This window comes from Zonotrichia albicollis, chromosome 3 (genome assembly GCF_047830755.1).
Source record: "Zonotrichia albicollis isolate bZonAlb1 chromosome 3, bZonAlb1.hap1, whole genome shotgun sequence".
NCBI lineage: Eukaryota > Metazoa > Chordata > Aves > Passeriformes > Passerellidae > Zonotrichia > Zonotrichia albicollis.
In genome coordinates this window covers 60,764,998-60,783,807 of record NC_133821.1, presented here as the reverse complement: position 1 = coordinate 60,783,807, position 18,810 = coordinate 60,764,998, and the positions used below count along the sequence as shown (strand labels likewise).

At 41.6% G+C, this 18,810-nt stretch overlaps 1 protein-coding gene across 4 annotated transcripts in view; it reads right to left on the bottom strand.

Moving 5' to 3' along the window:
• The window catches only part of PDE7B (phosphodiesterase 7B), a 169,276-nt gene that overhangs the window by 79,178 nt on the left and 71,288 nt on the right, over window positions 1-18,810 (bottom strand). Inside the window, exon 1 of one of the 4 annotated variants that reach the window (XM_005489190.4) lies at window positions 892-1,939. The exons of the other annotated variants lie outside the window; for them this stretch is intronic. Coding sequence (XP_005489247.1) covers window positions 892-1,129 — 238 coding nt within the window. The 5' untranslated portion in view covers window positions 1,130-1,939. Of the gene's footprint in view, window positions 1-891; window positions 1,940-18,810 lie in introns of those variants that run through there. 4 annotated transcript variants of the gene reach the window in all.

Sequence of the window (18,810 nt, the reverse complement as noted above, 5' to 3'; positions counted from 1 at the left end):
CAGAATCAACTGATCAGAAGTACCCTGCTAACCTGTCAACTCATCTCTACCTAGTGAAAATGCTGCAGGTCTAACCTGGACTTCAGTAAAGCACGTGATGACATGCCATATGTTAGTGAGATCAGAAAAAAAATGACAGACAAGATTTACACAGTTAAGGAAAAGGCACGTGCTCTTTACCCAGTAATATACCACGTTTAAAGAGAAAGTAGTGGGATAGGGCAGCGTTTCTCAAGATTTAATAGTGGTGGCTGTCAAAATCCAAGCTGAAGGGAGTCGTTTAGCTTTGTACAAGGGAAGCGCGGGCAGGTCCTGTGAAGGGAGCCCGGCGCACGCAAAGATCGGGAAGAGGCTCGGCGGTGGGAGACGAGAGGCCATGCGCTCGGGAGGGCACGGCCAACACAGCCGGGGAAGCTGCGGCAGCGCCGGGCTGCCCGGCGGCCCCGGGGCGCCGCTTCTCCCTCCGTCACCCTGACCGCGGGGCCGCGGCTGCGGAGCTCCGACCGCGGGGCCGGGAGAGCTCTCCGCGGCCGCCGCGGCGGAGGGCAGCCTCGGAGCAGCGGAGCTACTCGCTCTGGGTTTCAGCCGAGCTTCTATCACCCCGCGTACGAAAGCCACGCAACAGACCGGACCAGGGGAGCGCCATCGGCAAACTGACGTGGCTCCAGCGCGGCACAAACTCCGGTGCGCGGAGTCCCGGCGGCGGCACGGAGCTGCCCCGAGCACGGGCTGCTCCTCAGCCCGGCCGCGCTCGGTGCGGCAGCTCCGCGGCCCCGGCGGCTCTGCCCCACGACGGGACGGTCCGGCTCCGGCCGAGGCTCCCCGCCGCCCCCGGCCCCCAGCCGCGTTTGCCCCGCGGCTTCCCCGAGCAGCAGCGCGGGGAAAACCTACCTGCCGAACCGCCCAGGGCATCCTCGCTCTCCAAAACGCCTCTGTGCTTCGCCCCGCGGAGCTCCCCCTTGGATTTCCAAACGAGCTTTACCATCTTGATCATCTCGGGCAAGTCCCAGGCCAGGGTCCCCTGCTGATAACCGGGCAGGCTGCCCATGGGAAAGGGCATCGCCTCGTCCCCCGTCCTCCTCCGCCTGCCCGGCTCTGCCGCGGGGAAGAAGCGCTCCAGCACCGGCATCCTGGCCCGGGCCCCCCGCCGGGGAGCGGCAGCCACCCCCCGGCCCGAGCAGCCGCGATGGGCATCCAGAGCGGGGCGAAGGCGCCCGGCTGCCCGCCGCCCCTCGCCAGGGGCGCGCCCGGCCCCGCGGAAGGAAGGAGCGCGGGGCTCCGGCGGCCGCGCTCGGCTCCCGCCGCTGCGCGCCTCAGCCCGCCGCCAGGCGCCTGCAGCCGGGGCGAAGCGGATGCCGGGCAGGCGCGGGGCCGCCGCTCATGCCGGCGCGGCGCCGGGACCCGGGGGCGGGGGCTCGGGCCGCTGCTGCGGGCGGCAATCGGGGCAGCGGGGCCGCGCCGGCACAGCCGCAGCTCGCACCCCGCTAAGCGCCGCGGCGGAAACACTTTGACTTTATCCCTGCCGTGATGGCATGGGGGAGCCCCCACCGCCCCGCCTTCCTCCTCGCCCCGCTGGCTGCGGAGCCGGTGGGGGTTTTGGCCTTTTAGTCAAACCCCGCCGTCACCTCGGCTGCCCTTCGGCGGGAGGATGGGCGGTGATTCACGGGACGCTGCGAGGGCCAGGAGCGGAGCGCGAGTGCGCTGCGCCCGCCTGCCCCGCTCCCGGACGCCAGCCCCAGCCGGCACCCAGAGCGGCAGCGGAGGGGCCGGAGCTTGAGGGGTCGCAGAGGAACGGGTTGCTGAAAGGACGGGTCTAGGGAAGGGTGTTGGGGTCTGCCCCGCGCCCGCAATCACTGCGGCTCTAAAGCCCCACCTGAACGGGTTCACTTTAGGACAGTGCCTGGTGGCAGCGGTCGCTCCCAGACTACGACGAGGAGGCAATTATTCATCGCTAATCTTTAAAAACAAGGCAAAGCCGCCCGGGGGAGTGCTCTGGCTCATGCAGCAGCAGAGGCGGCGTGCTGGGGCTGCGCAGCTGTCAGCGAGGGCTTCCCCGGACTTGAGGGCTGCCTTCGGCCAGACCCTGTAGCAGCACCCGGCCCTTCCCGGGGATCCCAGACCCGGAGGGGGGCCTTGGATTTTCACAACATTTATGTTGCCTTTATACAAGATACACCTTTTAGCCTGATCGTGGTACTGGTCTGTCCCTTAGTTTGCGGAGCGCGCAGCGGAGGGGTGGAGGCTGAGCTCTTGCACCAGCACTTAGCTTTCAGTAAAATTGCAGACTTATTTAATGGGGTTTTACTGGGCAGTATAACTTCTCCTCGCATGCGTAGTTAATACGTTTGTCTTCTCTGGGTTGCATTCAATGTTCTGCCTTCTCTCCAGATGGAAAAATAAACCGTCAAACAAGCAGGATCTTCCTTCCCACAGGAAGAGAAGCCAAGAGAATGGACTGAAACTTAACACCCTTACATGTAGAAAACAGAGTGCACGCCTCTCCTCCTCATATTAACATCATGCCGTTTCCCCTGTTACAGGATCTCTGCCTTGAATATATTGATGTTCCAACCTCAAACTGACAACTGTAATGGTTTGCTAAAGTTTTCATTGCAGACTGTAGTGCCATAGTATTGGCCCTCTACACTTGGTAGCTTTGCCTTGAAAATTATGAAGCAATTCCAAAGTAGTTCTAGTAATGTTGTTGTTGTGCTGATATTTTCCAGTCTTTTGTATCAGGATATCCTGACTCTTGAACAAAGGAGTTAAGAACAAAGAAATAGATGATGGGCAGTACAGTAGCACAAGCACTGACAACATTCATATAATCTGTGATTATAATTTTCTAGAAAGGCAAATTTTATTGGTTTTATTTTCATATGGCTCATTGTGATATTTTAGGTGGTTTATATTGGTGAGTCTCATGCAATTACTCTTTGAAGCACTCTTCCTATCAAAGAGGGATAAACTATGCAGCTGAAGCCCAGAAGACTTTGAAGACTCTTTGCCAACTGAGTAGTTTAAACCTTACACCCCAACTACTTAATTTTAGTTTTGTGCAACAAGGAGTTGCAGTAACTTTTTTCAGCTGTTGTTTTCCCTCTTTGTTTACCTCTGTGGTCCCCACTGAGGCAAAGAGCAGAAGTGCCAGAGCGCTCTGAAAGAAAGGCTATCCTTGTGCCATTTCCACCCTCACTGAGCGCAAAAAGTGACCAAGAAATAACTGAAGTGCTGTGGTTTAGCTGCAGGGTGATGTACTGCCAAAGGTTGGACTCAATGGTCATGGATATCCTTCCGACCCATAATGATTCTGTGATAAAGGATACCAGACATTGTGGAAGGCAATGTATTCAGAGATGTCCAGACTAATTTTTAGATGAATATCTGAATATTTAAGTGGTCAACAGAACTTAGCCACCTGCCCTCTTGAGAGCAACAATAAAAATCTACTGATATTTCAAAATCTACACTACCTTCTTGTGTCCTTAAAACTGTGAAAGGTTTTGTATCATTTGTAGTTGGATCACTTGGGTAGGTACCTGTCTTATGCATAGGATCAGGATTAATTGTTGTATTTGTTTTCACTTACAGCTCTACAGGTGCAAAGGAGGAGGCCAGTCAAAGAACAAACTGAAATAAATCTGTTGTTGTAGTATCAGTATTTCAAGAAGCTGTGTAATAAACCAAACAAAATGTATGTACTTTTTCTCTTGTAAAATTTCTATCAAATGAAAACAACTGTTTTAGATAGCCTTGAGTTTTTGGTTTTGTTTTTCTTTCTGATTTCTGGCCAGTTTAATGATCAGCAGTTGTGAATGAAAAAAAAAATATATACAAATTGTTGCTTGGCTTTCATGGGTATGTCTGTAAATTAATTAATCTTATTCTTAATAAACTTATGCTTCAGAGTTGTACTCCAATTCAGTGATTACTTATCTCGAATTCATCCAAGATTTTTCTGTAACTGACTTTTCTTTTTGGTCTTTTTTATTATAAGAATGCAGCCACATAAAAGCTGCTCACTGGAAAGCCTGGGAGATCTATATTTGAATATGAGGAGTTCTAGCACCAAAAATCAGCTGTAGCATCACTCTCAGAGATTTCTAATTGACAGAATGCTCAGATTTTGCAAGTTCTCTGTTTCTCTGACTTCAGCTGTGCTGTGGTGATTTACCCAACTTGAAGATTGACCTCAACATCATGCATACTCCTACACAGCAATGTACCCAGCCATTTGTAACTGCATTTTAAACAGTCCTTCAGCTAGCTTGGCTCACCTAAAAGTTCTCTTTTGCATTCACACTTCTAGCCATATTTGAAGGAAATAGTACAGCAGAGATGGATTGCTTTATTTCTATCAACTGCATTTCTCTCTGACTCTGAGTTAAAGAAGCTTAAGTGATTACAAGAGAAATATAAATGCATTAGCTCTGTCCCTCATTCATTCTGAGAAGCAATGCCAAAAAAAGGCAAATGGAGTCATCTGCAAACATGACAAGGCAGTGCATATTTCCACAGGTAGACATGAGAACTGGAAAAGACTTGAGGAAAGGAATACTGTACTGGGAGAAAACTGAAGAGAGTAAGCTGACAGATTAATCGCTGGTGTTTCATAGTTGGTGTCTCTTAAAAAAAGTTTTGCTTGTTTGCTTATTCACTCCAAAGTTATGTACTAGGAGCAACAGCAGCAGCAGCAGAATTGCATGCCAGATGGTAGAGGAAGTGCTTCGTGTATCTTTCCAGTCTACTGAAGCCTGCAGGGTTCTTGTTAACCCACTGCTCTGGTTTTCATTGCAAATCCCTTTCTTCCCCTTTTTTCTTTTCCTTCCTTCAAAGAAAAAGGAGGGAGGGGGGAAGAAAAAAAAAAAGTAGAAAAGAAAAGCCATAGTTTAAACTGGCAATAGCACGATCCTTTTGGCTTTGAGCTACCCTGTCTTGTGCCAAATATACTGTCTCCAGCAGCTCTCCCACAACAAATCAGTCCAGACACACAAAAGCTGTAAAAAAAGAATGGTGAAGAAAGATCCTTGATTCTCCTCTTCTAGCCCCCCACGGCCTTTTCCTTTTGCTTCCCTCCTCCAGCTCCATTCCCGAGCAGGGGTCTCCTCCTTGCCAGTACTGTGAGCGATACTGGGACCTCCAGGCTGCAGCTCTGCTGACAGCTTCCTTAGAGCACAGGCGCCTCTGCCTCTCTGCATTAACAGGCCATTGTAAAGCACAAGTTATATTCTATTATTCCTCCCACTTCCATTTGATAGCTGATGTTTTAAAAATTGGCTCATAAATTATTGGCGTGGCAGAGTCATTACTTTTGGAAATTTTGCCTATTCTTTCAGCTAACCCACACCACTGCATTGTATCAGAGCTTGCATTTCCAAAGAGATACCTAAAACGATTTTACATAGTCTGTTTTTACAGTATATTATTTAAAATGTTTTGAAAAATGCTCCCAATTTCTAAGTGATTCAGAAACATTAAGAAGTCCAAATGTAGAGACCAGTTTCAAAGACTATAAAATACTGATTTTTAGAAAGTGTAAAGCATGTCTTTATATGGCACTTCTTAGTGCAATCATCTTAAATCAGTAGTTGCGTATGAAAAGAATGCCTTTGTCTCTGTCCCAGGGATCATGGAGTCATGCAGAGACCATAGATGAGGCCATTGCTTAGGGTCAGAGCCAGGAGATGACACCATCACCAGAATCAAGTTTTAGGAGGTTTCAGGGTGAGTTCAGTGTAGAAGAGAAGATTGCAAGCACTGGGGCACAGTCCCTAAACAGAAAGTTAAAAAAATAGTGCTCATTTTCAGGGCAGCATAATCAGAGCAACAGAGAAAACAAGAATGCAAGTGAGTACCTTTTAAAAGTGACAAGGGAACAGAGTTCCTAAGAAAGTTGGAGAATATGACAGAAGAAACATAAGCAGGTGCAGTTATGCAGAATTTTTTCTAATAACCTCCTGGAAGGCTTCTTTCATCACCTTAAAAATCATAGTATAAATTTCTTATTTTTTGCCCCACATTTGTCTCATTCCAGATGTCCATTATTTTTAATGTCATTCTTACTACTAAGAACAATTACTCTTATTTATGGCTATCATTGCAATTACTTCATTAAATATGAAAAATTTTACATTTATTTGAGGACAGTTGCTGTGTCCTTGCTCTGAAGTGGACATATCAAATTTTCTAAATTTTATTTCAGAACATTTTTCCCAACCCTGAAATTATTTTAGTATTTCACTAACTTTTCTTTGATGCATACTTAAGGTATGCAATAGATTATTTTTCCTGCTACCAACTCACTGTCAAGAGCAGTGAGCTGAATTGCTAAGAGAATGGCACAATTAATTAATTAATTAGTTCATATTGCCTGAACTTTGCACAGCATCATGCCTTGAGAGCCTCACCTACTGGGAAATGTAGAAGACATGCAGTAGTGTTCTGTGGGTTCATAAACTGTTGGTTGTTTTCATCAGTTAACCAGATTCCTTGGAAAAAGGTTCTGGAAATGCAGGAATAAGGATTGCTTGAGTACTGTAGGGCAAGGAGAAAATGCCTTTTTCATTTTTAGTGCAAGTGAGAGAATAAATTTTTAGGATTAATGTTTTGTACTACTAACTAAGCAAAAATGCTTGCAGTAGAGGAATAAACAGAAGTCCATAACTAATTGGAAACAGCGAGGTGGTGTAATGTTTCCTTTGCTTGCTCAGGAAAATTAAAAGTTCAGCATACTGAATGTGATGATTCAAATTTCCCATAGTAAACTGCAAAATTCTATGTGGCTTTAAAGGAAAGAGAAAATAACAGAGAATAGACTCATCTCATCTTAATAAACCATAATAAGAAAATAATAATGATAAACTGAAAGAGCATTGCCAGCAGGATATTTAATTGTGTTGCAAAATGTATCTGATGGACTCTGTTAGTTTATTTCTTCCCTTAGTTCTTACACACAAACAAAATTTACCTGATCCAAGGCAAAGTTAAGGGATTTAAAAAAAACCCCATTGTCTGAGTTTACAGAGTGATCATTGTACCAGATGCTTAATGATGGACTAGGCTAATGGAGTGGGAGGTTAAGAACACTGCATCAGCTTGAAAATGTTGGTAGAAATCAGGTAGGTGGAAAATAATAACCTGTTACTTGGGACAGTGGACATGCTAGTAGTCATCTTTATGAAACAACCCTATGAAAAGAATAACCTCTGCATCCCACAGGATTCCCTCTAGGGAATACATGAAAAAAAAAAAAGCTGAGTAGAAAAAGGAACTAAGCATGTGAGAGACACCTATCCCTTAAATACATAACTAATAGTAAGTAACTGTATGGTCTCAATGAATTCAAAGGGATTACTGCCATCTTTAAAACTAAGAACATGCATAGATATTTTCTCTGTTGGGACCTATGTATCTAAAAATTATTGCAGCAGTTTGAAAGATGAGAAATGTGCCACATTTGAAATGTTTCTTCTGTCTTTCTTCTCTTAGCTTAATGAGACGGCGTAGGTGGCCACATGGCCTCTGGTGTCCTTGCCCCTTGTGGTATTCAGAAAAGACTTGTGGCTATGATTTTGTCTTTTTCTGTCTTTTGAAATTATAAAAGTGAGTAGCTAAGAAATAGGCATCAAGTGATATCTAGTTTAATTTTTTTGTCAAAGAAAGCTTAATACTGTAAGGATAAATGAAATGGAAATATAAGGATAAATACAGATGAATAATAGTACTTGCTACCTCTTTTGTAATTCAGATATCACAAGATCTGATAACTTTGTTTTTCCTTTTCACTTTTAAAATGCAGATTAATATTTGACTAGGAAAAGAAGCACTATTTTAAATAAAATTAATGCATGTTTCTTAACTTTGTTAACTTTTTAGGTATTCAATGGCTACACATATTAATATTGCAGAGTATCTACACCTCATTATTCTTCAGTCTTTATCTTTCTGACTTTAATAATTAATGGTGAATTTAGCTCTTTATATAATCCCATTTAGACTGTATAATGAGCACTAGGATTGCATAGGTGCATACTTCTCCCAAATTTATTCCTCTTTGCAATGCAAGAGTTAAATAATAAACTGAATTGCATTTTGTCTGATGCCACTCTGGTTGCAGACTTATTATTATCTCTGACTAAAAAGCTTGGTACTTTGGTCATGTTGAATAGCTCGGCCACTAAGTATTTCAGATTAAATATCTATGATACTTGAGTACGTACACTTCTGCTCAGGTTGTATCCACACTTTGTGTTTCTTTATGCTGCCTGCACATCAGCATTCCAATGATGTGCAGATCCCAAAGCTGACATTATTTGCCCTCTCACAGATGCCCTATGGCTTTCTTTCCCTCTTTGCATCTTGCATGACAGCAGTGGGTGCAGTTTGCCGTGGGGATGGACAGGAGATGCAGCTGGGAAGTCGTGGGAAAGCCCTAACAATGATGCACAAATATCCTAGTGATAAACTAAGCTCCCTCTGACCTAGTTTCTCATGACTGCAAAATCAGACCATATTTACTGTAATCAAGCTCTTTGCATTTCTTACAAATGCATTTGTGTAAATGTAGCTCCACTGGGATGAGCAGCTTTGGAAATATGCTGCCACCCCTGTCCTGGCATTTTTTTACCATGCATTTAAAGCCCACTGATAATCATGCAAACACACGTTGATTCTTTTCTTCACTACAGATTCTTCTTGAAATATATTCATACTGATGAAGCTGCGGAAGGAAAAAACTCTGAGTAGATAGCCTAGGAGGAAAAGCTCTTTCCACTAGATCTGCAGATGGAGGGAAGGCTTTCTGGAAAACCTGTTTCTCTCACGTGTGTTTGGTCAGGCTGCTCTCAGTAATGTAGTTCCAGCTGTACTGTGCTTTCCAAGATATCCTGACAATGTGTAAAGCCATAAATGTTTTCTAAGATATCTGTTACATTTTTTTTCCAATCCAGGCAATCACACATCATTTTTCCAGGCTCTGCACAGCTTTTGTGATACCAATAATAATTTAGATACGCAGCAATTGTGAGATTTAAAAATCATGAATCGTTAGTAAAAGAAGAAAGTATTCAGGTTATTTTGAAAAGATGGTCATGCAAATACTGTACTATATACAAATTTTTTCCCAGACCTTAGCCACATATCAAAATGTGAGCTTCAGTCATGGTATTGATATCCATAAATATCTCTTTCCATGAGTAACAGTGCAGTTACATAAGTTTTCAGGTGGGACTGCCAGTCAAAAGTTCTGTCTCCATTTCACCATCTGTGGTACTAGGAACTACATTTGCTTGTGCTTTTTTCCTGAGGTTTGCAATATTTTCAATCTATTTGTCTTAGGTTTGCAGTATTGTGTGCCAAATCAAGTGAAAGGCATCACTGGCTACTTAATGATACAATTTTAAGACTTTTGGGTTACACTCTTTAGCTTGCCGTCTGCTCCTCTAGAAACAGCAAAACCACTTTCAGCCACCTTGGGTTGAGATGAAAGCTAAACCTAAGAGTCATTGCTCCCACGATCAGTGTCTGCCAGTTGCAACCTGAAGGTGCTTAATTCAGAACCAAGCTCAGATCCTTAGAATGACAGGTGCCATTTTCTGTGTATAAGCATGGGCTTGTCAAACAGTCACCCTTTTATTGGAATCTGTGGAGTTCTGACCACACTCAGAGAAGCTCACTGAGGGAGATTGCTGTGGGTTTCCATCAGCCAAGGAAAGACAATTTTGATGCTCAAGGGAGCACAGAACTTCCAGGGACAATTTTGCTTCCCTGTTCTATATCCACTGTCCATACAGCTCTTGAGCGCTTTGAATAGTGGAGATGTTACGGAGTGTTTGTTACTGTGTCCCACAATCAGAGTTTTAAAAAACAATCCAAGCAATTGCCTAGTCTATCTTTTCACTTGTTTTTAATGGAATATTGTAAGTACACCAAATAAGTAAAATGTTTTATGTTATTTTTATCAGGAACTTCTTATGCGCTTCAATGAAACCCATTACATAGTTGCTGCTGGCTTTTTTTAAAGCATAATATCAATGTTCAAGTAATACCAGATGAAACTGATTTCAGCCACCACTAACTCTGGCTTTTCAGAAAGGGAAAGGAATCCTTCAGTATTTCCAACTTCAGTTGGAACATTGGTGCAGGAAACAATTTAACAGGGCTAGTGCGCAAGGAAGTGATGTAACTTTTACCAAATTTTCTGTCTGTGTGGAAAAAAGAGTCAAGCATCAATTGGCTTACTCCCCTGTTAAACACTAGTTTCCTATCCCAATGCATTGAAAAATGAAGTGCATCTCCTTTACTGATATTTGCAGTCTACATCAACATGTTTCTTATTGGTTAAATATCAGATTTCCAACTATGCCGTAACATGTCATTTTGGCCTGAACATAAACTTCCCTTTCCAGTCATATCAGAAACAGAAGTGTGTGCTGATCTAGGACTGCCTTTTGGTTCATTAATGTATTATTTAAAAAATCCTGGTTCAGAATTCCTAGGACAATGGTAGTAATGTTAGCAGTAGCAAGTTGGAAAGCAGAATTTGTTTCACAAAAATGTCAGATTTTTTTTATTAGACATTAGAAGTTAAAACCAAATGTCCATCAAGCAGAATTTAAATTTGGAAATGACTTCAGGAAATGACTTCTGAGAAAATATTTTTTTCTTTTGATGTAGTGCCTATTCTGTTGAGATAATCTCAAAAAATTGCAATATAATAAGAGATCCTATAACCTGGTATTTGAATAACATTTAACCTGGTATTTGAATAACATTTGAATAAACATGTTAGAATATTAAAGCCTAAATAAATTAACAAAACAATAGTAAAGGAAGATTGCCAGAAAAGGTCAGAATGTAATGCTAGTTGTTTTCTTAACAAAATGAGAAACAAGTAGCATCTTTTCCCCTACAGAAAAAATTGCTGGAAAAAAAGAAAAAAGGAAATACTGCCTTTTCTAAGGCAGTATGAATCCCCTGGGGAAAAAAAACCAAAACAACCTGATAGCATCTCTGTAGCACTCAAATATCTTTGAACCAGTAGGGGTAAAACCCCCACCTTTCTGGCTCTGTGGGTGATGTCCTTTCCTGCAGCTGGGATCAATGTACTGTGATAGAGGAATTGGCAGAAATTTTCCTGTTGAAGCAAGGTTAAACAGTGAAGAGATATACAGGAGAAAATTCATGGTAAAAGAGAATCATAGAATAATTTGGAGTGGAAGGGAGCTCTAAAGGTCATCCAGTCCAAAGCTCCTGCAATGAGGAGACATCTTCAACTAGATCAGGTTGCTCAGAGGCCTCTCCAGGCCAGCCTTGAATGGTTCCAGAGGTGGGGCATCCACCATCTCTCTGCTCATATGCACCTGTAACTATAGACACCTTCAGTGACTGGTAGCTATTTAGTATTTAATTACTTGTATTTTATTTTAAAAAAACAACAGAAGAACCCCAGCATTTATTAAACAGGTGATAGTTTTCTAGATAAGATGAAAAATATTAAGCTCATAGTTTATATATTTAAACATTAAAGGTAAATAGTAGTTTCATTTAACATGTACATGAATTTTAGGTTATTTTTGTCATCTCACTGCAGCATAGAGTCAAATATAACTTTTCTAATAGCTTTTTTTTCTTTAATACTAAGTACCAATATATTTTAGTGTGTATGTGGGAGTACAAATCATTCAAATTAGATAATGTGGTAACAGATGTCTATGTTATTTGAGCCTTATTTTGCTAGATGTCATACAGACAGGTTGTAATTATCATTTAAAGGTCAGTGTAAGAAACAGGGAGGCTTTCACAACGCCAACTAGTTTACTTAGCCTTCTACTCTGAATTACTGCATCAGAGAGTCTGTGTCTTCCCTTTGACTCAAAGAGGAACCATGGAAAACAGCTAGACAATTTAACCAGCCAAGTTTTGTGTTGATATTGGGGTAAGCTAATTGTACTTAAATTATAGTAATGGACAATGGAGTAGCATTTGAGACAGACCAACTGTCCTAAATGGTAACATTTGCTGTTTAAACATTGTGTAGTAGAACTTGGCATACATCCAAGCAAACTTTCCTTCTTTTTTTTTTTTTGATGTTCAAAATGTTCCATTGCTTTAGAAATAAATAAATATTGGAGTCATCTGTGTATCCCAGTTTTTGCTGAGATCAGAAGTAGGATAAGAATGGCGCAGAAGGCACTTCCAGGGAAGAGAATCTCATGAGAAAATTCTGATCTCAGGTTTTCTGCCTAAATTCCAAGATACTAAGATAAATGGAAACATTCAGTATTTGATATTTTAAAATAAAATGCACTCACCAAAGCTTTTGGAGCTTGCCTGTTATCTACTAAATGTATCAGCAGAATTGCTTGAGAAGTGTTGATTTTGTAAATTCAGTCTCTGAAGCTTGAGGAAACAGTAATAGCAATGGCTGTGTGAATATCTGTAAACTAACACAATAACCAAAACAGTTTTGTTTTCACCAGTTCTCATAATATATATTCTTATTTAAGGAGTTCCACTGTATTGGTGGCATTTCAATACTTCCCCTCTCCGACATACTGTCCTTATGGGAAAATAAAGGAAAATGAGCTGTGCTTTCCTAACAGTCTTCCATCTCTACAGATGTCACCTGAAGAGTATTTGTGAAAAGATCTGTCACCAATTACACACATTCTTGAAACTGCTTTTTCTTGAATACGCTTTTCAGAGCAGATACAAACTCAGCTCTCTGGTCTGTCACAATTCCTGTGACAAGAACTACTAAGAAATCAGTTGTAATCACTTTGGCTATATCTAAGCTGCCTTGACTCTGGAGCTCCTCCTCCTTCTATGGCTGGCATGGAGGCAACTGAGATCTGGGATGAGATCTTCAGCCTATTTGTTGTTTTTCTTTTGCCTCCTGGTTTCTCTGTGAAAAAGTCCAAGGATGTAAGTTGAAAAAGCACCATGCTGCACTGGATAATAGTGGTTGATAAAGAAACCAGAACTAAGCTCTTTGTAACATCTGCCACACTGTATACATGTAATTATTGTCTTTGGGTAATATGGGAATAGTGTTAACTTTTTTCAAAGGAAGAAAGTAAGGTTAGGAATAATAAACCTCTAGTATACTACAATAACAGAGGCCTTACACCTCTTTCTAAACATATTTATTTTGAAGAATCTGTCTCAAACATAGTTTTTATACATATAGTTTAACAGTTGGACTTGATGATCTAAAATGTCTTCTCTAATCCAAATGATTCTGTGGTTCTGTGAACCCGGACTATCAAGATTTATAGCTATCTAGTCACCCTCAGGGCACAAGTGCAATTGGCAAGACAGTACAAATAACAAATGCAAGTTGAAATGTAACCCTGTTAGCCAGGTTCAGATATGGTGGTGTTTTTCCCAGGGAGCCAAGCAGGAGTTCCTCACTTTGCAATGTCTGTGAGTCATGCCAGGTAGCACTGGCAGCCCTGCCTGACCTTGCCAAGCGCCGTGTCCCCAGCTGACCTGAGCCTCTCGGTGTCAGGGACACGTGAGAAGCCTTTCCCTGGGCCAGCTGTGTGCAGGCAGGGAGTGCTTGCAACCACCCCTAAAGCCCTCAGCAGGCACAGTGTTCAAGTGGTGTTATTGTTGTCTTTTTGTCCAGCCCAGTTCTGGTTGGGCAATTCTTGTTGGCAAGAAGAGTCTTGCATCTTTAGCTGCTTTTATTATGAATATTTAAAAGAGTTTTTTGTTTTGTTTTGTTTTGTTTTTTCTCAAAATAATTTGATTATTTGTGTTTGATTATTTGTGTTGTCTTGCCAATAACTCCTGGGCTATTAGGTGAGGGTACAGTTGCAAACTATGGGAATAGCTGTAAGCTCTGCTGTTCACCTATGACTGAAGTGTGACTAATACTGAAGAGGACCGGATATCAGTGGTGCAATTTCTATCTATGGAACTTGAATAGATTGTGAGCAAAAATTTAAAATAATGTTGTGTCCAAACCAATATTTTGGTCAGAGAAGTGGGATAAAGACCAATTCTTAGCAGAAAAGTGGGATGAACACCAATACTAAGAATCATCTGTCATTGTCACAAGTAACAAAGGCCACAGTTACTTTATCCCCTTTATGGTTTGTGAGGAGTCATTTCCCTTCATTTCACACAGAGAGGGCTGCTTACCTAATTTATCTTTCGTTCCAGTCCTGTTGTGACTGGCGGATCAGCTGAAGGGTTGCAGCTGGCAGGCACAGCCTGCACGTGCAGCCTGGCCCAGGCTGGGCAGAGCTGTGCTCCTGGCTGGATTTGGAGGTGAAATGTGCTCAGAAATTTTCCTATCTGGCCTATCACCAGCACTGCATGCTGCAGCACTGAAATCAGCTGCAACAAATGCTTGCCTTCTCACCTAAATACCAAAAAAGTGCTATTGCTGTGAGATGAGCCAATTTGCTCTACGCAGTAAGTGAAGGGATGTGCATCTCTGAGAGGAGCTGGCCCTTAAATGTGTTTCAACATGAGCTACCCTGGATGAAGTGCTGTGAAGCAGTAAGAGATGGAGGCAGAAATTCCTGTGTGTGATTTCTCTGTTCCGGATGTGTGTGGCCTTGGTGGCCTTGGGTGGGAGGAAAATCTTTCCATCCCATCTGAAAGTAACAGTGTCTTGTTTATGAGAAGAGCATAGACTTCAGAAAGTTGTTGTTCTAAATATCTGTAATCAGTTTTTGTGCATTTCTTTCACATATGCAATTTTCCACATTGCCAAAGACACCTATTTTTGTTCAATTTTGCTGAGAATATACATTAAACTCCTCCAATTGCACTACACTAAAAAGCATTTAAATGTATGAAATCCCTTTTCATTATGAATCTATAGATTATAAAACTTAGAAGCTGGTTTCCAAAGAGACTGCTGATTTGGATGTCCAGATTCCGGACAATCCAGTTAGAAGCATGTAAAATTAATTGATTTTTCAAGAGCTAATTAATAAGTACCATTTCACTAAAAGGGTATTTCTTTAACATATTGCATGTTGGTATCATAAAATCATAGCCTGAGGTTTTAAGTTATGATGGAAAAGATATAATAACTGAGGTATCATGATTCCTTAAAGAGCCAAATTGCCTTTTTAAATATGTGGTATCATGTTTCTTGGCTGGACTAATTCCTCCCATGTCATGGAATATTATCTGCATTCTCAGAGCATGTCCAATTTAGTGATTTTTCTCTTTTATACCATGTAAAATGCCTTTTACATACGCATTGTATTGCATTTGCATAGTACTGCACAATGAGCATTGTACATTTTCTAGAAAACGTGTATTCCTGCTAATGCCTATGTATGTGGACTAGGCATGTATGCAGACATAGCAAGGCAAGCCAACACTCTCACATATGCACTTCTGGGACATTTAGAATTCAAAGCATAAATATCAGGTAACGTGAGACTCCCTTTCTACACCTGTAGCTGCATTACCTACGATCACTGTTGAAAAATTAAGGTTGGACATCAGTTGCAACCAAGTGTTTTAGAATTTCCTGAATTATTCTCTAACCAGAACTGGCTTTTAAACATGACATGAACTGGATGTCTGATTTGCCATACAGGTGAGCCCTCTCAAAGTCTTACTGGCCTCTCTCATTGCTGTTCCTCCACACAGAGGAGGAAACTCTTGAACAAGTCATCCTTGAGTCCCTTCTAGTTAACCAACAGAAACAACTTATTTGATTCATAGGAAGTATTTATATTGCCCCACTTTATTGTGAGAGATGAAAAGAACTGTCAAAATGCCTATGTCTTTCTGTTGACTGACAAGAAGCCTCAGATATAAACATTCTTACTGAGGACATATAAAGGTAAAAAAAAAGGAGGTAAGGAGAAAGGACACTGCTCCCCTAGCCATTCAATGTGCTCTCTGTAAAGAGAATTTACTGCCCTCAGTATTGTGCAATAACAGTTCGTTCTTTAGAGCTCAGATTGCCCATTTTTACTCTTCAACCAAGACCTTTCTGTGCCTTATTGTCTCCTGCTTTCTTTCCTTTTCTGAGATGAAACTCCTTAAGAAGTAATTTAATAGAGTGAGAATATAGTTAAAGACTTCAGAATGAGGAGTTTCTTTATAATGTTATAAAGTTCCATAATTTCTTTTGTACATTTATTTTGTATGTCTGATCTATGCATAAAACATGACTAAACAAGCCTAGGAAATATATGACTCTTTATATTTTGGCTCAATACCAGTCTCTTACAAACTTTTCCTCACTTCATTCATCCAAAACAATCTAGAACTTCTGCCAGGGTTATCTATTTCTATATTCAGCCTACGATGGAAAAAAAGGTCACAAATATTAACAGCTATTCCATAATGATGAGACAATGAAATGAAATACCTCCAAGTAACTCCACTAGATTTTAATTATTTTTTCCCCTATAGAAGCCTGAGGAAATAAAAAAAATCCCATTTAGATAGGCCAAGTTTTAGGGGACAGTTAATGACAGAAACAGTAATTACAGGAAAGGCTACCTCAAAGAGCCTGAGTTCCACATCAGTAACAAACTGTTACTGATGAATCAAGAAGATAAGACTACCTTTACGGACAAACGGGAAAGGGTCTAAAAACAGATATTCCTGTTAACAATGGGAAAATATCTGGAGAAAAGCCAAAGTCTCATTTATTTGTGCAGCCTTTAGGGAAAAAAGTATAATGTATGGTTGCCATGTAAGGAATATAAGAAAGCAAATTGGTAACCGAGAGGCTGTTCAAACAGAAATCCATCTTAAAAGGTACCGTATATGATTTCTAGGGTTTGTACGTGATGAAGCTTTTGTAATACTTATGTGGATGGATTGAGGATGTTTATAAAGAGACACACAAAAGTGGGTTTTAGCATAGGAAAGAGAGAGAGCACTGTAAGGAGTCTGACTTCCTGTCACATAATTGAGCAAAGTATTGAAGGAGAAGAGGTATATCAATTTTGTGGTGGTGGGAGGTGAGAAGGAGAAGGCTGCTGGGAGCTGCAGCTGCCCTGAGCCTGAGGAATTACTTTGTTTGTTACAACCTTGTGAGCTTCCATGTGTTTGTTTCCCTGGGGGCCGGAGCTAAAACTTGTTATGATGTGATAGTCCTTGACTTCCTGGGAGCAGCAGATAGCCCACCACATGGCTAATAGCCTCAAAGCACTGGGGTGGCCACACCACCCACTGCCTACAATCTCCTGTCAGTCAATGGGCGGTGTGACAAGAACTTCCACTGCAACTCTAGGTGACCCATTGGGACTGCTGGGACTCAGCACTGACATGGTTTTTGGAGAGGGATGGATGGTTGAGCAGCTGTAGAGCAGAAGCAGGGATGAGAGTTTGGTGAGGACAGAAGTAGCAGACTGCCTAGGTCTCGTGACAGCCCAGGGTGAGTTGAAAGTGGCAAATTCAGGCACAATTAACAATGAACCCCACAAGTACATCAGTTGGAATTTTTGCTACCTTGTAGGACAAAATAGGCCAGCCTGTAGAGAGAACTGGATGGAGATGGAAGGTATTCACCACAGCTGCTCTCTGCTGGCTGGAGCTAGAACTAGACGCCCACAGGCGTGGGGACATGTATGTGTTCCTTGCTTTTGTCATCTGATAACTTCCTGGACTTCGAACTGGGAGAGTCTTAAGTTTTTACCTCACCATAAAATGAAATGCCAAGAGCATCAGGTCTGTAATTTAACAATAATCATGAAGCCAGTAAGTGTAGCTTTGTTTAAGTAAGACCTGGTTAGGTCACATCTCTTAAAAGTAAATGAGAAGGAAAGATTAAAGTGGGTTCAGCAGCAAACGATTATCTTTGACCACATGTTATCAACTAGATGGCCTTATGCCTTTAAGTCTAGGTTAATTATGGTTTTTTCCAACAATATCCAATTACATGATGAATAACCTTGGCATCTAAGGCAGGAACCTCTGATATGCGTCACTTCTTACCTCAAGAAGACTGTTTATCAGAGTTATCAGTGCTGGCTGCTGAAAAATCAGCCTGCTATTGTTACATTCCCATTCAGAGCATGCTGTCTTCCAAAACATCCGAGCAGACCTGACAGACTGATGGCTGAGAGTGCTTTGACACACTCTGCCAGAGGGAACTCCTGGGGGGAATAAGCCAACTGCATTCATTGCACTTCCTCCTTTGTAGTGTGTGTTAAGATAGCTGGGGAATCCAGGGGAAGTCTCTTCTGTGAGAGACAAAGCAGCAAGTACATATTGGAAATATTCAAGTCATATTTCTGCATTGCACTTATTTTACTCCAGGTTCTTGTTAGGCCAGTGGTTGCAAATTACAAGGAGAGAAATATCTTACACTGTGGAAAAAAAGGCTTTTATGTACAGGATCACTCCGCGATCGCTCCACAAAGAGAGAAGCATTCCATGACTAACCTGCCATCCAACCAGCAACAAAGACTGAAAAGCATTATTAGAACGAGTGTTAACCAATAAAATGCTTCCTAAGAATAGATTAGAAGGTGATGTAGTTTCTACAGTAATATCTTGTATTGTTTTAGAATAAGAAGAGTCACTATAAATTGGAAAACAAAGGCATGAGCTTCAGTACAGAATAGTTTGGGATATTAATTAATGGCAATGGCTATTTGATATATATTATTTATTTATCAATTTAGCTATATAATGCTCTAATTAACCTGGGATTTGCACTTATTATATATGTCTTGTTTGAATTTTGGGTTAATGCTTTAGAAGCATCAACTGTCCCAAAGAAAAATTATTTTCCCAGCCAGAAAAAAATAAGCTTTTTTTTAGACTCAGAGCTAATAAAACTTTTGTTATTAATTAAAGACTGTTGATTAG